At 46.8% G+C, this 22145-nt stretch overlaps 3 protein-coding genes across 7 annotated transcripts; 2 read left to right on the top strand and 1 right to left on the bottom strand.

The window, feature by feature from the left end:
* Positions 1–1403: 1403 nt before the first annotated feature.
* On the bottom strand, positions 1404–5138 carry MPST (mercaptopyruvate sulfurtransferase). Of its 3 annotated transcripts, none has more exons than XM_052789247.1 (3): positions 5119–5138; positions 3025–3677; positions 1404–2408 (listed from the first exon to the last, which is right to left on the bottom strand). In XM_052789247.1, exons 2-3 carry the CDS (start codon positions 3617–3619, stop codon positions 2110–2112), a joined length of 894 nt encoding a protein of 297 aa, XP_052645207.1. In that variant the 5' UTR covers positions 3620–3677; positions 5119–5138; the 3' UTR covers positions 1404–2109. The 3 variants fall into 3 exon arrangements, with proteins under 3 accessions (XP_052645207.1, XP_052645205.1, XP_052645206.1); XM_052789245.1 differs by lacking the exon at positions 5119–5138 and adding an exon at positions 4146–4259; XM_052789246.1 differs by lacking the exon at positions 5119–5138 and adding an exon at positions 4025–4144.
* On the top strand, positions 4331–12787 carry TST (thiosulfate sulfurtransferase). Its single transcript, XM_052789248.1, has 2 exons — positions 4331–4976; positions 12303–12787. The coding sequence occupies exons 1-2, from the start codon at positions 4391–4393 to the stop codon at positions 12599–12601; spliced, it is 885 nt and encodes a 294-aa protein (XP_052645208.1). The 5' UTR covers positions 4331–4390; the 3' UTR covers positions 12602–12787.
* A 54-nt stretch (positions 12788–12841) lies between these two features.
* TEX33 (testis expressed 33) lies at positions 12842–20311 on the top strand. Of its 3 annotated transcripts, none has more exons than XM_052789243.1 (7): positions 12842–12917; positions 13297–13504; positions 16277–16352; positions 17013–17659; positions 18198–18345; positions 19576–19686; positions 19896–20311. In XM_052789243.1, the coding sequence occupies exons 2-7, from the start codon at positions 13487–13489 to the stop codon at positions 19979–19981; spliced, it is 1086 nt and encodes a 361-aa protein (XP_052645203.1). In that variant the 5' UTR covers positions 12842–12917; positions 13297–13486; the 3' UTR covers positions 19982–20311. The 3 variants fall into 3 exon arrangements, with proteins under 3 accessions (XP_052645203.1, XP_052645202.1, XP_052645204.1); XM_052789242.1 differs by having other exon boundaries at positions 12874–13028; XM_052789244.1 differs by having other exon boundaries at positions 12874–13495.
* The last annotated feature ends 1834 nt before the right edge of the window (positions 20312–22145 follow it).

Here is a 22145-nt window from a genome sequence, read left to right as displayed (position 1 = left end):
AGTTTAAGTGCTCTCAGTTACAGACTGCAATCAGATGTCCTACATGACATGCTAACTAGTTCTTCCCTTTCCCCTGCAGGAAACAGTTGCTAGAAAATTACCCCACTTGGGATAAAGCAAGGTGTTGCTACCAGCCTTTAAAAAGACGGTGATTACCTGGGTGGGGAAATTCATAAAGCACAGGAGCAGCAAACCTTGCCCTAGCAGGAAGGAGAAGAAAATTAATTAAACCATCAGTTAGACCCAGAACTGAAAGTCTTAACAATTTGCAGGGTATGCTGTAACCTGCAAAGGAAGCCCTTTTGGGAAGTCTAAGCCCAAAGAACTAAATGGAAGCTGGCAGATCTGTGTCTTGCACCGCGTACTAAAGGGTCACTCACTTCAGACCCCTGCACACTCTGCATACTCAGCACTTGCTGTAATGCCAGCCCCAAGCCCCTGAAAAGCTATGTTGTTAAGACTGGATGTAGGTAGGGAAACAATGTTTTCACTGGAAATAGGTGGGAAGAAGGGTCAGGTTGCACATGTGGGTGGGAAGGACAGAGGAGGAAATCATCTGGACAGTGGAACTCCATCTCCACAGGTGCGCAGAAGTGGAGCTTGTGTGCATGGAAGCCAAGCCCAGGAAGAAGCCAGGCCTGCAGCCAACAGAGGCCAAAGGAAACATGAAGAATAAATACTCTCCAATAGGAAAGGATCCGGCCCTCATATTCAGTGGCTAGGAGGGGACGCTGCAAATCTGCGACCATAAGCATCCATAGCATGCCCTAGAAAGGACAACCCCATCATCCTCAGATGTCCACAGGTACCTATTGCTGCAAGCCCAAGAGCAGAACCTGTCTCAATAACTTTCTAAGTTACCAGTGGGCCAGAATAGGTGCAGGCTCTCTTTTTTTTTTTTTTTCTGTTAAGAGGAAAAAAATCCTAGAGAGAACAAATTCTTGAACATTGTGAAGGATACCCAGGGGGATTTCAACTCTCAGATATAAGACAATGGTCTTGGGGAAAAATACGTGCCATTGTGGGCTATTCCTCTGTAGATCTCAGTTCCCCTAAGTTTTTTAAGGTTACATGGTAACTCTCATGGAAAGAGCAGAAACACCCATGCAGTCCAATTTTCACCATGTGAGCTAACATCCAGTCTTTGAAGAACAGAGCTGTGACTGACTAACATGGAGTTTTAGGCCAAAAAGCAAATGGACAAGGACTGAAAGGAAGAAGATGGTGAAAAGTCCCAAGAGAGAAGCATTCCAGTCTTTCCTGGGCCAAAGAGCTTGTTGAGGGCAAGAGACATAGTTCTACTCATGGAGAAAAGAAAACATCTCATTCAAATCATCAAGACAAAGTGATCCCATAGAAACAGAGTTCCTGAAAAGGAATCACCCAAGCAACACTCACATAAGTTCCATTCAGCAGACAGACCTTGAAACACATGTTTATTTACCCTTTTTTAATCCCAGAATCTTTTTTTTTTCCCCCAAGGGGGATTTTGGATTACGGGTGTACAAAACTGGCTAAGTATGCATTGCAGTTAGAGTCCAAATGCAAGAAGAAATCCAAACTGAGTCTCTAACCTAAGCGGCAACCTGGGAGCCATATTTGCTCCTCTAACAGCTGCGTCTTTCCCCAAAGTTTTGCACTCAAAACAGCCATAAATTGCATGCAAGGCTTCTAGGACAGAGGCAGCGAGCAGGATCATGAGGTACAGTTATACAAGTATGACCATCCTGTAAGTGAACGTGCTGGAACATCCTGAATCATGAGCTTGGCTTGACTCAATTACTTCCCCATGCTGCCACCAGCACTCTCTCCCTTCCATCTGATACGGTAAAGAGGTCACAGAATCACAGAACAGCTGAGGTTGGAAGTGACTTTGGGAGGACATCTGGTTCACCCCACCTGCTCAAGCAGGGTCCCCTAGAGCTGGCTGCCCAGGTCATCTTTATGGTCCTAAGCAGTAGCAGTAGGTTAAGGAGAAAGTGCCCATGTGCCCATACTTGTTAGCCAACACCTTAACCTCAAGACACTTAACCAGGAATGCTAAACCCATCTTTTCCAAATCCTGTTTCAAGGCAAATTATCTGCACAGCTGGGAGATGAAGCTGCTTATTACACCGTCTTCCCCTTTCCCTCAGAAACAATATTTTCAGGCTGTGCCCGCATGTACCATTCCACCCAGGCCCCATCGTACACAGCAACATCTGGTTTGCCACAGAGGTATGCCCCCAGAGCCACGTGGCAGGCGGTGACCCCAGAGCCACATGTGGCTACCACTGGCTTTAAGAGGTCCACCTTCTTCTCCTGGAACAGACTGCGGATCTGCTCAGGGGTCTTCTCTAAGCCAGACTCTGTGAGGAAATCGGTGAAGGGGATGTTCATCGACCCAGGGACATGACCAGGCTCAATTCCTGGAGGAAAAGCAATACAGATAGGAATTAACCTCTACTGTCTGGGACAAATCCATTGCAAAACCTGTTCCCTGTTTCACTGGGAAGAGTATTTATTGTTTAGTGTATTTTGTTAAAACAAATACATTTATTTTTGTTAAACTTTACTTTACTAGATTACTGATTACTCAGGAAGGATAGCTCTAACCTTCAGGTTACCACATGGACACAATCCTGTCAAGTTCTGTTCTTCCTCCCAGTTCCCTCCACATCTTCCCCACATCAGAGCAACCCACTCTGATGAGGCACTGACTGAAGCAGCTCCACAGGCCCTTCTGAGGGCAAAAGCAGCACCAGCACATGAAGAGACCAATGAGTATCTTTGAGTTGTATGAAAGCTACATTCCTCACCCCAGCCCCTCATGAGAAAAAAAATACACAGCTTTCCCACTCCTGAATTTTCAAAGAGCAGCACTTGCTAGTCAAAAGGAGAGGAGGACAGGTGGATACACTGCCTCAAGTCCCATCCCATAAAGGGCAACCATACTTCCCTTCATTACCTCTAGAGGACTCAAACAGATGGGCACCTTAAATGAAGCCCCTTTTAATTATGCCAATGTGTCAGGAGGCACATTACCATCTCGGGGCTCTGGCTCTACTCCCCGGAACCGTCCTGCAGCGCGCGCATCCACTAGTTGGAAGCGGTGGGAATCCAAGTTATCCAAGACATCCTCGTAGGTTTTCACCAGGGACTTGTCCAAGGAGGCATGGAACTCAGAGGGAGCTACCTGGCTTTTGCCAGAGCTCAGCGCATTCCCCTCTCGCTGCCAATTCTTCAGGCCGCCATCCAGAAGGGAGACAGCTTCATGTCCGAAAGCCCGGAACATCCACCACACCCGAGGTGCTGAGAAGAGGCCTTGGTCGCTGCCATCATACACCACAACATGGGAATCATTCCCCACACCCAGCTTCCCCACATACTCAGCAAAGTCATCAGCCTTGGGCAGCATGTGATCGTAAGGTGAAGTACGGTCACTGCACTGGTCAATGTCGAAAAAAACTGCACCAGGGATATGGCGCTCCTCAAATTCCCGCTTCGGGTCACGCTTCATCTTTGGCAAATACCAGGATGCATCCACAATTCTCAAGGCCAGACCAGCTTGCTGGGACTTGATCGCTTCTGAAAGCCATTTTGCAGACACCAGAGCACGGTAGAGGAGTTGTTGCGACATTGCTTCCAAGTCCTGGCCAAGATTACCCGATTCCTGGGGCCTGCCTAGATCCACCTGACTGCAAAAGGAAGAGAGTGGCAAATTAGAGACGAGCCTGACAAAAAGCGACTGGACGAAGATGTATTTTGGGACCAAAGACCTGCGTCCTGCACTGAGGTGCTGGCTAAGCCTACAGCGAAGGGTTTGAAATGCTCCAGCCCTGAAAATAAGTTTCACAGAGCTCGGCCCAAACCCCGCCCCGAGCGGGACAGCCATGGCACAGCCCTGCCCTGCGCCCAGCCCCCTGAAGCCCACCAGGCCCCTCCAACCTCCAGCGACCGCCAACCAGCGCTAACACCAGCGGAGGGGACCGAGCACCCCACCGCTCTCACCGCCCCGGAGCACATCTCTCAACCGAGGCCTTACCAGGCGCCCTGGCCGCCCCTCACACAAGCTGAACCCCCGCCGCCACCCCTCCCGTCCCGGCGGCGGGGCCGCGGTTCGCCTCCGCGTAGTGGCGGTGTGAAGGAGCGGGGCAGCCCCGTACCTCCGTGCTGGGCTTCAGCCGAGCAGCACCCGCCCTCAGTCCCCGCCAGCCATGGCCGCCGCCGCCGCCGGGGAAGCCGGAGCCTTCCCAGCGGGCCGGTCCCGGGCGGTGCTGCCCGCCCCTGCGCCGCCTCCTCGGGCGGCACCTCCCGGTTCGCGTCCCCCCTTCCCGCCGCCGCCGCCATTTTGTGTGTGTGTGTGTGTGGTCCCGCGGGCGGCGCCCCCTCTCGGCCTCCGCCCTCCCAGATGGCGCCGCAGGTGCTCGGCAGGGCGCTGGTCAGCGCCAAATGGCTCTCGCAGGCCTTGCGGGCCGGGCGGGTGGGGACGAGCCTGCGGGTCCTGGATGCTTCCTGGTACCCACCGCAGGAGCGAAACGCCCGGCAGGAATTCAAGGAGAGGCACATCCCTGGGGCGTCCTTCTTCGACATCGAGGAGTGCCGGGACCAGTCCTCCCCGTACGACTTCATGCTGCCCAGCGAGTCCCGCTTCGCTGACTACGTGGGGCGCCTGGGGGTCAGCAACGACAGCCACGTCGTGGTGTATGACGGGGACGACCTGGGCACCTTCTATGCTCCCCGCGCCTGGTGGATGTTCCGGGCTTTCGGGCACAAGGAGGTCTCCGTGCTGAATGGCGGCTTCAAGAACTGGGTGAAGGAGGGCCACCCCGTCACGGCGGAGGTCAGCCAGCCCGCCCCGGCCGTCTTTAAGGCCAAGCTGAACACAGCTCTGCTGAAGACCTTTGAGGAGATGATGCAGAACGTGGGGTCCCTGCGGTTCCAGGTGGTGGATTCCCGCCCCGAGGGCCGGTTCCGGGGGACCGAGCTGGACCAAGGTAACGGAGGTGGGAACGGCACCTGCTCCCCGCACCAGAGCAGGATGAGTGTCGATACTAGTCTGGGTGTAACAGCTCGTCCCAGCCCGCAAAGAGATTTTCCTAATGCACAGGCATGCCTCAGCCTAACTTGTTGATTTACCTTAAGGGATCCACAGTTGAGCATTCGGATCCCAAGTGCCCTCACAGAATGCTTTTCTTGTAGTTGTCTGTAAAGCTGCAGGAGGAAATAGTAGAAAAGGTCTGCAGTCAGTTGGCTCCAGGATCCCCCATCCCACACCCTGCAGAAGTTAATCAGAATGCAAACAAGGGAGGTGGGAGCTCCCAGGGGTTTTTTCAGGGTCTTATCTAACACCAGCAGACACGCACAGACTATCAGTATTCATACAGGCACCTCTCACCATAATGAATGCACCAGCAAAAGCCCAGGGTTTAGGCAATACAGTAACCCAAGGGACATTTTCCTTCTTGCTCTGGTTCCCAGCAAATGAGAGCTTGCTCGAGCTGATCTTTGTCTTTTTGCTCTCTGCCATTAAATCTAACAAACTTAAGCAAGAAAAGCCCCAAACCCTTCCCAAACGTATGGGATGTCAACCTCTCTTTTCTGGATGCCCCAAGTAACAGCAACAAAAATTGATTTTGTTATGTTGGTCAAACACATGCAAGCAGCAGGGGAGGGGGGAGTCCTGTGCAGTGGGGACAGCTGGTACAGCAATGTGCCTGGAACGAAATTCAAGTTAGTTGTTAAAGGAGGCCCTTACAGTGTAATTTAAGCCTTGGTATATCCCAGAATAACCTCTCCTCCAAAAGGGAATCACAGAAATGGTTTAAAAAGAAATGCAGAGTTTCAAAAACAAAGCACAGGAAAGCTCAGCAACAGTTGCTGGGTCTGAGTTGAGCTGCACGCTGCAGGAGCGGGTGTGCGGCAGGCTTCTGCGGTCCTGAGGCAGTGCTGCACTGCTGCCTTGCAGGTTGATTGTCATTCTGTTCTGGCTGTTTTCTTATGTGTGTGCTGCTGGACAGCCATTGAGTGTGACACCGTGCCCCGAAATAAATTCCTGCGTCTGAACCTCAGGAGCGTTTGGCTGTAAATGGCTCTGTACACGTGGTTTGCATAAGTGTTTACAGTGAGCCCCCCCCCCAAACACACTCGACCTGTGCAAGACAATGCTGAAGGTTGAGCGAGGTAATGGGAGTGACAGAGGAGACTGTTGCAGGGAGAGAGGGGGAGTTAGGTTTATCACTCATTCTCTTTCTTCACCTACTGCAGCCCATCAAAGTGAAGGTTGAATTTTAACCTTAAGACATGAATAAAACGCTCCTCGCTGGGAGCTGGTGGATTTCGCATTCTCTTTCCCAAAGTGGAAGTTGTCACCAGGTGACAAATACCGCAGCCCCTGACAGCATCTTGAAAACAAATTTTTCCTTTGAAATGAGTCAGCATGGAACAGTTTATTCGTGGTGGTCCAGTTTTGCTTCCCACAGCAGATCCAGCAGGATAAGCACTCCAGCTGCAGCTGCTTGTTCCACAGGACCTTGACAGCCTTCTGAACCAGGCTAGCCAGTAGCTGCACTGCAGCCAGCAGTGGGTAAAAGGCAGCGCTTACACCTAAAAGAGCAATTTGAAATCAATGCTCATTAATTACAGGGGTCATCCAATCAGGGAGGAGAAACGTTGCCTGCAATTTAGAGAAGAATGGTCTTGAGGTGATTTCAGTTTAATTATTGCCTCAGCTCTTGACTTCCTAATTAAGTCAATTAATCTCTCCAGTTCCATGAACTCCATCTCTAGAAGAGGCTAATTTCAGCTGACTCTTTTGCCTCTTTAGTTTTTCAGCTCCTTGTGGTAAGAATTAGTTGTCCCTGTTTTATGCAGCAGCTACCTTGCTGGGATTTAGACCTCTGTAGCGTTCAGGATAAACCATAATACATGGCTAATTTTTAGTTGCTGGGAGGGGTTTACCCAGGTTGCCAAGGTGGAAAAAAAAATGGATGGTGTTTCTGTAAGCCAGGTCTCATAGGTCTTAAACGCAGGTATTGCTCTGGATGAAAAAGCTTGGATGTTCATGCATGGTGTGCAGCATAAACCCATCAGGTGTGCAGCCCTGACCTATGCACTGAGTGGTTAAAGGTGTCGCTGCACAGTGCTGTGTTTCTGGAGGAACTAGTAACTCGGTCCTGCTCGCCAGCTGTGATTCAGTAACGCACCAGCCAGGTTCTGCAAGGGCCTGCTCACACAGGCGCTGTAGGGTGCAGGTCTATGGAGCCAGCCTGAACTGAGACAATCCCAGGCAATCCAGGGACAGCTGATAAAAATAATTGCATGATGGTTACCAGTGCTGAGTCTTTCTGAGTATTGAGCACTGAAAACTGAGGAACAAGAACTACAGCTAACAAATGCATACAGAAAAGTTGCGAATTTCTGAATTCTTTTGGAGACACCTGAGAACAGAGGGGAAGGTTGCCAGACAAGAAATCTATTATCTAAAAAAGAAAGCAAACCCAAAGTCGTTTCATGAGCTTCCAACTATTTTTCTTCTCATTCTCAGCCCTTGGGTAGTCCTTGTCTCCCTTGCACATATGCAACTCTTAAGGTTTTGCCCATTTTCCCAGCTCTCAGTCCTCCCTGCCCCAAACATAAAGCTTTTGCTCATATTGAATGTTCAGTGGCAGTGGGAGTGTGAATGAAATGTTGCTGCTTCTTCCTTCTCTTCTCCAAGTGGAGTCTGCAACTGGGAGTGGACTGGCTCTACTTGGACCATGAAGTAATACTCAAGGCACAACATAGAGAGTGAAAGACTTCATCAAAGTCTGTCTCAACCCACAGGAACCTACAATCCAAAACTGTCTATTCATGTGATGAGGGTGACAAACATCAGCTGCCAGAATTAGCACCATGGCTCTGCTGGTTCTTAGGGTTTTTTTCTGGCTGTATACACACACAGTATTTTGACATTGGTGGCAAAGGCCTATTGATCTGACTGCGAGGACTCTCAGGGAGCTGGCCGGGACCAAGGTTAAAGTGTTCCTTCCAATGAGTTCATGGTAGGTTAGGTGAGATCACTAATGGTCCCTTCTGAGGCATACAGTTTGAATGGAAGAGAGAGATAAGAAAGGAGGCAACAGAGGAGGCATTTGGAAAGGAACAGCTATCTGCAGTCAGCCAACTCCAAGACCAAGGGGAGTTAAATGTGCACAAGGCACATATTTTATCTTTTTGACGTTAAGAAATTCCATTTGGAGCTTTCATCGCAAAGGGAAAGGCTAGAGAGAAGGGGCTGTAGTCGTACTAGATAAATAGCCAACAAAAAAATATATATTTAAGCAGAGAATCTTAACAGATGTGGAAAAGGGGATTAAGCAGTGAAGAAGATAACATATTACAGGTTACAAATTGTGAGGGAGGATTGCCAGAAGCCAAGCTGAGTGAGACTTGGCAAAAGGAATTAAAAAAATAACAAAAACTGCTGGAGCAAAGTGAATAAAAAGAGAACAAGGAGAGAAGGAGTAAATAGGGTTGCTATGCAGTTAGCAGGGGTTCCAGATGAAAGAATATTTGTGTACAGCTTCAGAATTATACTGAGTCTGTGCTACGATCTTTTTTTTCTCCAGAGGATAAGTCTGCAGAGTAGGAGGAGGGGTAGCAAGAAGAAGGGGAAAGAGCGGAAGTTATAATTCTTAAAGAGGGAGTATAACCAAAAGATATCCATGTGCTCAAATTTGTCAGGCAGATGATCTCCATCCCAAATAAGTGTCAAAAAACAGTCATGTGACATTGCAACTCCATGAGGCAAGAATTTAATAAATTTAATCAGAGCATGGTTCTGTAGGACAGAAGCACTAGCAAAGTTTATATTTGTATTTAGGATAGGAGGTACAGCACAACCTAGGCAGCTGTTGATCTGTTATCATAACATGGATAAACTGGAAGACTTTCAAAAAATGCTCAAGAAAAATTATTTGAAATTAAGGCAAAATTGAATAAAATACCTCATTAAACTTGTACAGCAGCTAGGGGCTCTATTTCCTTGCCAACGTAATTGATTTGCCAGATAAGAGAAATGGGAACATGCATGCCTAGAAGTTATGTCTGATCTTTTCTTGCAGCCATTGGAAGCACCTGTGAGGTAGATTTGTTCCATTTGGACTTCATTAATACTTTGGACATAGTATTAGAGGGGTAATTATTAGTTCAATGTGAGAAGAGGGCAGTGATAGAAGAGACAGGAGGTATAATGCTACAGAGAGCAAGGTTGGATGCTTAGTAGCCCAAAACACTTAATTGCTTGTGTTTCTCTTAGAAGCTGAAGACTCACTTTTGGAAGCAATAGAAGAGGATAAGACTTGGATGAATTAGTTGGGTGCAAGAACTTCAGATGCAATTTGGCCTTGACGACAGCAATTATTAACCTCCTGTCTACCAATGGAGATGCTAGGAAATGCCACTTCCTTATCCAGAAACATGGTGGTCACCTAGAACTGTTTCTAGGGTGGCTGAGGCAGTGAAAAGTGTATCTAATGAGCTCTTACTGGGTTTAGGCTAAGGGCATGAGGCTGTTGGGAGTGCTGAGTGCTTGCCGTCAGTATGTTGGAGCAGTAGCAGAAAGGGAAAAAACCTATTTCAGCCGCAGGGCAATGTTAGCTCAAGGATAAATGGTGTATGGACTGACTGCGATGAACTTAATGTTGGAAATGAATATTCCTCCTCATGTGAGCAAGGAGGTGCCTCAGCGGAAAGTTTCATGGCAAGAATCCAAACTGCTTCTGAGATAGATGCTTTTATGAGAGCAAGCCTATAAAGTGATCGCTGTAGTCACTGGGAGACAGGCTCTGTAATCCTAGGGTTCCTTCCTGGAGTTACTAAGGGTGACTGCATGAGTCTGGCATGGAGTATGCTCTGTGTCATATGAGGCAGAGGCAGATGTATCCTCTCCCCTGTTCAGATCCCAGCTGCCTCCAGCCTTGCCTGCCAGTCCTGTGTTTCTCTGCTCTTGTCCTAGCAGAGAGAGAGCGAGCTAATAAAACTTCCTCAACCACTCAAGAGCACTTCTTAGGCAGTCCAAGGGATTGTGGTTGTGCAATGTCAGCTCTTCCTTTCAGCTGAACATCCACATACATGAGTAAATGCAGTTACTACAGAATTCCCCATCTTTCACTCGCAGAGTACAAGCACTGGTCTCTGACTCCAACAGAATTTTTAATCTCTGGAGCAAGGAAGTCTCCCTGTAGATTAAAGTAAAGAATGCTCTAAAGTGAGACTTCTTTTCAGATCTGCTCAGCTCCTAACTGAAGAGTTGTTTAAGGGTGGTGAGTGTATGACACAGCAGTCTCCAATAAGAGAGAGGTATAAACCATATTATTTTAATATGTGTGAACAATCTAGAAAAGTGATCATGACCATGGGGCCTGGGACACCTAAGAACTGAATCAGTAACCCAGCAAGCTGCTTTGAGCAAGAGCTGGCCCTTCTAGTTCAGCCTCCAGGACTTCTTGATCTCAGTACACTTCCCAGTGCCCTAGGATGGTGTGAGCGCGTTGTTCTGTGGCCCACAGACTTGTCTGTATTTGGGTGATCACCAATACTGCGGCAGAGCCTTGCAGAAATCCCTTGCCAAATGACAGGGTCGGGACCATTCACTCTGTGGAATACCTAGGCATGTAATGCTCCAGTGAGAAGCTCTGCAGTCTGAGAACTACAAACAAAGTTTTCTCACACTCATCATTTGTATCATTTTTATTTCCCCTCTGTCATACAGACACTGTATTAATGAGCATGGGGTTTGCGGTTCTCTGTACTGAAGTGATGAACTGTTGTTTTCTGGAATTGGAAAAAATGTGGTGAAAGGATCAGTCCAAAACACTGTCTTTTTATTTTTTTTTAAATGTTAGTCCCTCCAGAAGTCAGCATTTTTTCTCCCAACTTCTCCCTGTAATGGTAAACACTTCTGAAGGATGCATGAGGTGACTAGTAGACAACAGTGCCAGATTTCTAAGGCACTCAGGGAGGTTGAATCAAGAGACAAAGAGTGTCCATCTGGAACAGGGGGACATCTTGTGAAGCTGACTCAGGGCAGCTTTGGTTGTCTTTAGGCTCTCATTCTTTGTCCAGCAGAGCAAAAATCCCCTCCTCAATACCTCACCAAAACCCTGTTTTCCCCTTGTGACGTATTTCATCATGTCATTACATCACTCTGCATGAGCGATGAAACTGCAGTGTCATTATGATGTGTGATGTCAATCTCTGACTAGGTATACTTTGATCATTTGACTGACAAACATTCCCTGCCCCAATCTCTCCCATCTCCTGAGATCAGTTACCCTCATGACTTAGGCAAGTGGAAAGCTGTCAGTGAAACAGATTACTATTTATGTGACTTTCCCAGGGCTGTTCAAACCTTGAAGTTCAAACCTGGCAAGGAACCATTCCCTGAAATGCATTTTCAATGTAATACGTAATGTTTCCTGTTCCAGTGAGGCTTGATCCAAAGCCTCGCAAAGTCAGTGGAAAAGCTTCCATTGAGTGTAATGGACTTTGATTAAGCCTATAGTGACAGAGTTTGAATTTCAAGGGCATTATGAAAATCTTATCCATCATATTTTTATATTTGCTTCTCTCTAAAGACCTTGTTCTCGAGATGCAACTTCCAACTTGCCTGAAGTGGTCAGTTATACCAGTAGAAAAACAGAACCCATGCTGATTTCATCCATGGAGTGGATAAAAAGTGATACAAAATCTAAATTCTCACTTCTCTGACCCCATTGCCCTGGGATAGCTGCCTCAGCAGTAATGTGGCTGACTTTAAGGTTGCTTTACTTTTCTGAAATACAATTTTAAGGTGAGACAGGAATGAACTGTGAACAGATAATAACTTTCACAAATTCCACATACAAGCCACACTTCCTGCTTCTGAAAGCTGTGTCACTACACACTGCTGGCATATTTGGGGAAGGTCAAAAATGCACTGCTGCATTCCTCTTTACACAGATCCCCTTAACGCCTTTGTTAGGATCTTTACTGTGGTGGTTCTTTGATTCTTGTCACGTCTAGGGCTTCTTCAGATTCCTGCCTGTCATTGCTTTCAGGGGGGAAATAGTTCGCTAAATATTGTGGAAGTTTTGACTTCAGCGAAGTTGAATAATCTTTGTCCTCCTCTTTTTAGCTCCATACTGCTTTGCATCTTCATCATCACCTGAAACAAATGAGTATCTTGGAAAGAGTGGGAGTATCTGCAGTCATGTCTCTGTAATGTCTTTTTTGTAGGTGTCTTTCATCACCTACGTTAATCTCTCCTTGCTCATGTTTCCTTTTCTTGTTCACTCTTGCAGGGCTGGAATCTGGTCACATCCCTGGCGCTGTGAACATACCCTTCCGCTCATTCCTAACAGAAACTGGCCATGAGAAGAGTATTGAGGAGATCCAACAAATATTCCGTGAGAAAGAAGTGGATCTCTCAAAGCCACTGACGGCCACGTGCCGCAAAGGTGTCACGGCATGTCACATTGCCTTGGCAGCCTACCTGTGTGGCAAGCGTGATGTGGCTATTTATGACGGTTCCTGGTCAGAGTGGTTCCACCGTGCCCCACCTCGCTACAAGGTCTCTGAGTTGAAGCGCAACAAGGCCTAGAGGGAGAGCTGTTTCTTGGGCAATGAGATCCAGCTGTCTCCAGCCCAGGGTACAGGGAAAGGGAGGAGATGGAAGTAAAGAAAAAAACATGCTGATTTATGTTTTGCCAGTTTTTCTAAGAGTGATCGGTAGATTTCTGTCAATCTTTTGGTTTCTCACAATGAATAAAATCTACTTCTAAGATGATGCATCTCTGAATATTTCTAATTCTTCTCTGTTGCCTGTGACCTGCTTGTGCTGGGCGGGAAAAGCAGCTTTGCAACATGAAGGAGAGTTGCAGTCTTCCCTGGAGACTTGCTGAAATTCTGGTGACCTGGTGAGAGCTCGTGTCCGCGGTGGCGCACAATGGATGAAAAGTCCAGGGCTAAAATATAGCACTGGGTGCTGGACACAGAGGGCCAAGCTGTGATTCTGTCATTGCCTCAATGTGAGACCTTTTGCCAGCCCACCATCTCCCCTTGTCTAATGTGCAAAATGGGGGCACCTTCCCCTTCCTCTCTGATGGGGGTCAGTGAGCTCATGTGAAGCATTTGGAAATGCTAGAAGATGCAGTTCTGCTGAAATATAGTCTTGTTGATTATTGTGACTGTGTTACGAAAGTCTCTAAGAAATCCTATGTATGCAGTGAGACCTTCTGGGCACAGGTGTTTCATGAGACATGAGCCTTTTACTCTCCTCCTTGTTTGTGTTTTCAGTCAGCAAGGATGACACTGATCTCTGCGATGTTTCTTCTGGTTCCCGTGGAGACCACAGCTCATAGATAGAGGGAGGGTTGTTCCTTAGCAACCGTCTCTGCTCTTCCTCAGCCTTCATCCCACCTGCATATCTGGACTTCAGCAGGACCTGCCTGCTTGTACAATTCACTGTGGCACCACATCAGGGATCATGGACCAGGTGAGAGAGGTAGTTATGGAAGAGGCTTTGCCTCTTGTTCAATCCTGGATCTTTTCTAATTTTTTATAACAAAAAAAAAAGAAAAGATAAAAGATCCAAAGTCATTTTGACACACATGGGGCTTCTCAGGTCTGGAAAGTCACTGAAATCTCCTCATATTTTGGAGGCCTAGACAGATGAGGAAGGCATATGAGACCATTCTTGACCACATCTGGTGGCTGGTGAGAATGGCATACTGATTCCTACACCTGTCAGAGGAGGTTAATTTTCTGCCTGGGAAAGACTGCGCCCTCTTTCCTCCATGGCTCCATGTCAGGAAAGTCAGAGTGTTAGGCTATGCTAAGCATACATTTTTTGTTTTCTTTTTCATTCAGAAAAAAAGATCAAGTTTAATCATTTTTAGCTCTTTGATCAAAATATGTCTTTTATGGTATGTCATCTGTTGTCCCTCACAGAATTGACTTAGCAAAGGAATAAGTAGACATAGTTCTGTGGCTTCTGGTATCCAGGAGGATGGTCAAATGGCCTTAAAGTCCTTCTTGGCATCAAGATGTAGGAGTCTCAGAATGGTGCTTTGACTTTGGATCTTCAGGCTCAGAAGTAAAATGAACAATAAGCAGTAACAATAACATCGTACACAGTTGCAAACTAGAAAGTAGGAACAGTTGCAGGCTTCAGCATCGTTTTATCCAGGAGGAACTGGGGAAATTAAAGTTATCAATGAATGGGATTTTGGAAACGAGCACATTGCCTCATTACAAAGAAATTCTGCTTCGTTGGAAGAAATGGGAGAGGAGGAATTTCTACAACAGCAGACTGGAAAGTTCTTTCCACTGAATATAGTAATAATAACAGACAGACATGCAGACATGTTTTTCTTTTAAGTGGGAGGTGGGAGTTAACACAGGAGTTTATTTAGCAACACAGATTCCTTCACATTGATCGTGTGTAAATGTTTGGCTCTTCTTTAAAAAGAATGAAAAATGATACAGAAAAGAAGCAGATCGTGAGCCAGGACTGGCTTCCTCTCTTCATCTCTTGTGGCCTTGTTCTTTTTGTGGGAGAGGTTCTGTCTCTTAACACATTTGCAGAGCACACAGCACTGACTCCTGGAGTCTGATAAAGTAATTTCAGCTTCAGGATCCCAATATTGTACCAGACATGCTGCTGCAAAGTACTGGCACAGTGTAAAACATAAGCTGCTGGTTCAAGTCAGTTGGTGAGTTAACTTTGAAGCAGTAGGCTGCCTGTCCCATCGGCTGGTGTTTTCATTCCAGTAACTAACCTCAAGAGCAGAAGGTAAGCATATTATGTCATGTCATGAGCTAATTTGACAAATGCAAACATGTATCCCTACCTGATCCAGATCCCATTTGTACTGCTGCTAGTGCCAGCAGGCTCACAATTAGCATATTCACCACCATGGGCCATGGCTTTAGTTGTAACCTGTCTGTCGTGGTTTAACCCCAGCCAGCAACTAAGCACCACCCAGCTGCTCACTCACTCCCCCCGCACCCAGTGGGATGGAGGAGAGAATCGGAAAAAAAAAAGTAAAACTTGTGGGTTGAGATAAGAACAGTTTAATAGAACAGAAAGGAAGAAACTAATAATGATAATAATAACAATAATAAAATTATAATAATAAAAGGATTGGAATATACAAGTGGTGCACAATGCAATTGCTCACCACTTGCCGACCGATGCCCAGTTAGTTCCTGAGCAGCAATGCCCCACCAGGCCAACTCCCCCCAGTTTATATACTGGGCATGACATCCCATGGTATGGAATACCCCTTTGGCCAGTTGGGGTCAGCTGTCCTGGCTGTGTCCCCTCCCAACTCCTTGTGCCCCTCCAGCCTTCTTGCTGGCTGGGCATGAGAAGCTGAAAAATCCTTGACTTGGTCTAAACACTACTTGGCAACAACTGAAAACATCAGTGTGTTACCAACATTATTCTCATACTAAATCCAAAACATAACACTATACCAGCTACTAGGAAGACAATTAACTCTATCCCAGCTGAAACCAGGACACTGTCACAGGTTTCACATGGGCTAAGCCTGTAGGGCCCCGCTGGGATGAGGAACAGAGGCCGTTGGCAGGACACGACTGAGCGTCACACAGACATTCCCTCTGCAGGAAAGACGTGAGTTTCCTCCTAGTGCATGAGGCAGTTTGCAAAGGCTGGGTGCTGGATCAATCACATCAGCAGGACTAGCAAAGCAAAATGGGATAGTCTGTGCCAGAATCAGGGAAGAAACCCTGTCTCCAGCCTGTCTGTCTTCCTTTGCGTAGCCAGCATTGCACAGACATGTTTATCACCTCCTCTCCCCATTTTCTCTGGCCTTACTTTAATGCACCAAAAGAAGGAACTGTTATAATTGTACAGCACACGACAGATATGACATCTCTAGGTGCTTCAGAATAAAAAATGACATTTTCACTGAGTTTTTTTCCATTTTGGCTTGTGTCTGCACCACTGCCTGTGAAAACTCTTGCAGCCCAGTATTCCCCAGAGGCACTGGCTGGCCACGTCCTAGGCAGGCTGTCCCATCGGAGCTGTTAATGTGAAATCCTGCAGGACTTCCATGCTTTTTCAATCTAAGAGGATCATGGGTTGTAGGACCAACCATGCAGGCAGGCAGGGACAGCTCTATCTTGGTCTAGAAAGGTGTATAATACATTTGTGTGAGAATATTCTACGTCATCTAAAGATGATCAGGACCACTGTCCCCTTCCTTCCTGTCTCTCGGCCTGACACAGCCTTTGTTTCTCTTCCAAGGGTGTGCTAGAGGTTCCAACTTCCCCTACACCTGATGTGGCAGAAAGTGACTCTGTGCTGGCCAACAGCAGTTCAGGTAAGCAAGATGGCAGAGAAGCTGTCCCTCCTTCAGAGCTTGCGTTGCAGTACAGCTCGTGAGGCTGTGTGTCACTCCCTCCCTCCCTTCATGCCATCCAGATTTGCATGTACCTCTGTGGGTGAAAACTACTCGGACAGAAATCCCATGTGCCATGGGCTGATGGGTTAAAATCCCCCTGCCCGAGAGTGTCTACCTCCACTGGTGGACTTGTCTCACTATCTCCCTGCATGAGGTCAGTAAGCCACTGATGTGCTGTAAACTCATCAGCAAATACCGATGAGTCACAAAGACTATAAACGCGTGTTCATGAGAGTGAGAGTGATCATGGGTTGGAGGGGCCCCTACACATAAGAAAACACAGACCTTTGTGGGCGTGTTTGACCACAAGATTTTTACTTCCACACTTGTGTGCATGTTCATCTCTGAAGAACATTTAAGATTCCTCAGGAACCTTCACCTTGTTCAGCAGGAAGATTGGTATAATGCTGCTAGGTTGTTGGTTTTTAGTCTTTTCTTTCCCTCTTTGAGACCTTTAATGTTTCTTTTGTTGTCTAACAATGACACAATGACATGTCCGGTTGTTTCCAGCTCCATTTACAGTACCACCTGTCATCAAAAGAGTATCAAATTCATTGAGCTATTATTTTTGTCTTTAAGTGGAACCTGAGGAAGGGAAAAAGGAGCGTCTTCCAGAAGGCTTACGTCCCAGCAGACAGAGAACTTCCCAAAGAAGCTCTAGCAGAGCCTCCTGGAAGATCTGCAAGGGCCCAGTGGCTCAGGGAACAGCAAAGGATTCCACATCTATTAAATACCAGGCATCTCCTTCTGCAAAGTGTGTTCAGACTAAAAAACAGAGCAAACAGAGTCTCCAGGCCAAAACTCCCCCCATGCAGAGTCTTGATTTAAGAAGACATGAAGAGAAAATAGAAGATACTTCTGCCACCAAAGACTCAATAGTGGGGCATGAGCCAAGACGGAGGAACAGCACTTACTGCCTGTCTGCAATATCCAGGCAGAGGGAAGCAGAAGACACGAAACCTGTCTCAAATGCCAAAGAACCAGTAGCAGACCTGCACCAAACACTGAGGTCTAGAGGGCCTGGATCTTCCCAGAAGACCATCAAAGCTAGCTATGAAAAAGCCAAGAAGACCAACAGCAGATTAAGTGCCAAAGAGTCCTTAGCATCATTAGGGCCAGATATGAAAGCAGAATGGAAGCTTCTTCTGGAGAAGAGAAACAGCTTGATCCATACTAACAGCAAATACAAATTTGCCAGTGCAGATGAACTTACCAGGGATGAAGAGGTATTGGAGGAAGCCATTTCATGTATCCTTTGTGGCAGGCTGAAGGCTGTTTTTATGGTGTAGCAGGGGGCTGAGTGGGTGGGATATTAGCAGTTTCTGTTAGCAATATATTAGCAGTTTCTAGAAGACATGTAGAGGGATGGATTTGGGCTTCACACTACGGGGCAGTGACATTCCACAGACAGCCTTTCCCAAGTCTTTTTAAATTTTGTTTTTCCATCCTTCTTTCATTTATAAGGTTCCTGTAGCCAGGCAGAGTCCCAACTCAGCAAGGCAAAGCAATGTGGGACCTGGACCCAGTCCAGGGCCGAACACTGCCATCCCTTTCTAATTCCTGCCCCCCCCCCCCTTTTTACCAGTCTTAGTCATCCCATGCAGTTACAATGCCTACAGAAGCCGCTGAGTGAGACTCAAGGTCAGACCCAGGTCCCAGGGATTAGTCATAGCTCAAAAACCTGTGCAGGTGTGGAAATGCCAGGAGTTTGCTGCACATACAGAACGTGGACTGACAGTGGTTCCTTGTTGTTCGTGTTTTCAGGAACGGCAAGCTCTGCGCAAGGCAGCATTAATCATGGGACAGAAAAGACTCAGCGAGCGTACTGTAATGCTAAAAAACTCCTTGAACTCTACATCTTCTGATGATTACAACCAGCTGGGTTTTAACCTGAGATCAAATATCTTCCAAGGTGAGGGGACACACATACTTATGCCTGACCTTCAAAGCTAGTTCCATCTACACTTTGCCTGGCCTCGGGGCAGCCACACTGCTTTGGGTAGAGACCTGGCTATAGGTGACCCTCACTTCCCCCTCTTACTCCTTCTATCCATAGTCACTGCTTTTCCAGGCTCTGGTGCTTGAGGAAAGGAAAGCTAGAGCCTCTCTTTCTGTGTATTCCTTTCTTTTCTTTCACTCTTTTTTTTTCCCAAGGTGTGAAAAGTGAAGGTGTGTCATGACCCCTGTCCTCCATGTTTGGAGCTGTCCGAATGAACACCATTTTTAATTCAATGTCCCCTGTCATGTCCAGTCCCAAGTTACCTCCAGTTCCAATACTAATGTTATTTCTCTTCAAGACCTTTAGAGATGTGGGGCTCTGAAATGTCTCCCCCAAACTTCTCTTTCCAAGGTCCCCAGGGATCCCTCTATCTACACAAATATTGGGAACTAAGCATTCATCCCATTCTTGTTACGGTCATATCCAAGAAACTGAAATAATTGTCTCTGATTCCAGTTTCTCATGCACCAGCATGAGGCAGATTCCTTTTCCTTATACAGTATGTTCCATGACAAGACCTTGCTGGGTATTGAAGACTGCATTGTCCTGGGTTTGTGCAGTCACCCAGAAAGGAAGGACATCTTTCCCCAGGGAGCTCAAAATCATTATTAGCAAGGGAAGGGTATAATAAAAAGGTAGGTGAAGAGGAAAGGGTGAGAGATTAAAATAAAGCCCCCTCAAATGGCTAAAAGTCAAGAGGGGATAAAAAGAGAAGTCACAGTTGGGAACTATTTGTTAAGTGTTGTGGCAGAAAAGGAGCTCAGGAAGGCCTGGAGTGGTAAGATGGTGCTTTTTGTGGAGCTGTGCTGCTGAATAGGAAGTTACTCACAGGAATGAGGAGATTCAACAGGAGATAAGTGGACACTTGACTAAAGAAAGGGCACTGAGATACAAATCAAGATGATACCTCTGCATGTGTCATACTTGAGGATGAAAAGCAGATAAATTGGCAAACAGAAGCTCCACCCTGGGTGATGATGAAGCTATTATTCAGCACCTAGCCACACACCTGATCAAAAGTATTTCAGTCAACACATGCCTTTTCTTGAGCCCTTGAAACTGCTGATGTTGCTCCCCTGCTCAATTCCAGGACTGCAGTAGGGCGATTTCTGCGTACAGTTCCTTATTTGCTGTTCCTTGTAGGTGGCCCACTGGAGAGCCAAAGCTTGATGAAAGATTCCTACACCCCTGATATAATTCAGAAGGCAATCAGGGATCCCAAGAATTGGCACGGGAGGAGGACCGATGAGCTAGGTATGGCTTCTGCCAGGAAAAGTACATTGCTGAATTCCTGAGATGGGTGCTGCTTCTGCCAAGGATAATGGATGGGTTTGGGCAAAGGTGCGGGGGGACTAGAAATTGGCATTTTCACAAAAGGGGAGCTCTAGAGCTAGAAAAATCCTTGATGAATGATAGCATTAAAAGGGAGGCTGTAACTGAACTATGATTTGCCTTCTTTACAGGGAAATGGCATCAGAAAAATGCCCTAAATCTCAACCTGCAGAAAACATTGGAGGACAAGTATGGGAAGAAAAAAGGCAAGCCTTAGAAGATGAAGGTTGAGGATTGGAGTGCATTCAGTGAGGGATCTTTTTCCTCAGCCACCTAATAAACCTCCATATAAAGCACGAACCCATTGCTTGGTAGTTGTCAACAGCAGATTTGTTGCTGGTGCTCTTTTCCCCTCTCAGTTAGGGTGTCTTTGGGGGGAGCAATGCAAGAGAAATTTGAATGTGAATACAAAAAAAAAAATCACTTTGTTGGTCACTGATAAGGTTGGCCTGATCAGTGTGTGAGGCACACACCCTTGCAGAGGGATGTGGTGGTGAGAGATGGCCACAGAGAAATTCATCTGCTCAGCACATAAGGAGGAGTAGGAGCTGTGAGTGGTTTGAGAGGGCGGTGGCGGTGCATGTGTGTGCATACATGTGTGTGCATACATGTGTGCATGCGAACTCACGTTTGCCAGAAGATTCATGATATTTTGACAGTTGCCCCAGCAGTCCAGAAAGAAGTACACAGGATTCACTGGGAATGAACCAGAGTTGCCCAAGGACCTGAATGCCGCCTACCTCTCCCCACACTGAAAGCTGTAAAACTCCCACAAAGGGAAGCTTCAGAGCTGTATGTACATAGCAGCTAGACACACCAACCAAAGAACCAGCTCCCCATCGATGCTTCCGAGCTGAATTCAGGCTCTTGCCAGAAAGGTACCAAACGGTGTCCACTCAATAGCCTGGGCAGAACTCTATATGATTGGTACCAGATTGCTACGTGGGGTAGGAAAGGAGGGTTCTGTGCCCACCACTCTAGTTTTGTTATTATATTTGCCACATGGAGGATTTCGGGGAAAGCCCTTACCCAGGCAGGGACCAGCAGTAATGTGCAAAACCAAACAGAAACTCACCTGAGAAGAGGAGGCATCAGCTTATTCACCAAAGCCCACACTATTTGCAGGCCAAGCCAATGCAAAAAAAATTCTGACTTCACGAAAGTAGTGAAGGAGGTTAAAATGTAACTAATGATAACCGAGTGCTCAGCTTATCCCACCAAAAGGGAACAGGAAAGCTGCAAGAAGCCCCAGGCCTTCTCCAATCTGCAAATCACCCCACAATGTGAATGGACCCTTACTGAGGCTCTCATAAGCCCTACTCACCCCGTCAGCCCTTTTCCTAACTAACTCAAATGTCTGTCAGAGGGAAGCACACGTGTCCATCACACAGTCTGCACAATCTGGAGTTCAGAGAGTGCATCTGGACAGTAGCCAAGGAGCACCCAAGGGCTTGAATGATGCAGGACATGCAGGGTCTTTAGGGCTTCCTGATGTGTTTTTCTCACAGTATTTAATGACCGTTATTGCAGGATCCTGCCATCCAGCTCCAAAGTGTAGCAGTTTGGTGCAGCAATCACAAAGTACGTGTCTGGGAATAGTGATGCCCTGATCTTTCCCGTCTGGTCCCAAGCTTTTACCATTTTAAAAGATTGATGCTTTGTTCGCTGATATGAACTCTTTTGGGGCAGAATTAGGATTGTTACCTCACCCTTCATTGGCTGGGGCTTAGATAGCAATATGCTGACTTCATGAAAGTAGTGAAGGAGGTTAAAATGTAACTAATGATAATCAAGTGCTCATCATTTTCTACCACAAATAATTAACCATTTGGAATTCAGATGTTTCCAGGCACATGTCCAAGTCTTTCAAATTAAGGAGACCTGCCAAATGGCAGCTTGTAGAAACCTCCCTGTGGGTTTTCCTTGTACATCAGAACCAAGCGGCTCCTGCCTGAGCACACACCACTCGAGCTTCAGCTGAACAGTGCAGCTCTGTAGGAACACTCTGTTCTCTGTGTTGCATCCAGTGCTGATGACCAACATGACTCCAGGTACATAATAAATGCTGTCTTCTGAGACCGCAGCAGGTCCTAATTCAGAAAACATGGAGCTGAACAGAAATCTACTGACGTTGTTTGGCGTACTGGAAGCAGGCAGTTCAGGGCACGGTTAGCTAACACACAAAACATAATGTGGGCTGAATCAGCACATAGATTTACAGATCTATTTCTAATAGACATTAGACATTCTAATAGACATTAGAAATAGATATTCGTGAAGAGACTAGATCAGAAGGGGAACGGACTATAGTCTGCCACAAACTGTGGTGTTTGCCTCCTGCAGCGGAGTGAAGTCACTTTGTACACTTTTTACAAATTAAA

This window comes from Harpia harpyja, chromosome 6 (assembly GCF_026419915.1).
Source record: "Harpia harpyja isolate bHarHar1 chromosome 6, bHarHar1 primary haplotype, whole genome shotgun sequence".
Lineage (NCBI taxonomy): Eukaryota > Metazoa > Chordata > Aves > Accipitriformes > Accipitridae > Harpia > Harpia harpyja.
Note: the sequence above shows the minus strand (reverse complement) of the source record. Positions and strands in the feature narration are given on the sequence as shown.

Coding starts and splice junctions, on each gene's coding strand:
- MPST (XM_052789247.1), bottom strand. CDS start 3,619: ATGTCGCAACAACTCCTCTACCGTGCTCTGGTGTCTGCAAAATGGCTT. Junction 2,409..3,024: donor AGAGCCAGAGCCCCGAGATG/GTAATGTGCCTC, acceptor CTTTTCCTCCAG/GAATTGAGCCTGGTCATGTC.
- TST (XM_052789248.1), top strand. CDS start 4,391: ATGGCGCCGCAGGTGCTCGGCAGGGCGCTGGTCAGCGCCAAATGGCTC. Junction 4,977..12,302: donor GGGGACCGAGCTGGACCAAG/GTAACGGAGGTG, acceptor TCACTCTTGCAG/GGCTGGAATCTGGTCACATC.
- TEX33 (XM_052789243.1), top strand. Junction 16,353..17,012: donor GCTGGCCAACAGCAGTTCAG/GTAAGCAAGATG, acceptor TTTGTCTTTAAG/TGGAACCTGAGGAAGGGAAA. Junction 19,687..19,895: donor GAGGAGGACCGATGAGCTAG/GTATGGCTTCTG, acceptor CCTTCTTTACAG/GGAAATGGCATCAGAAAAAT.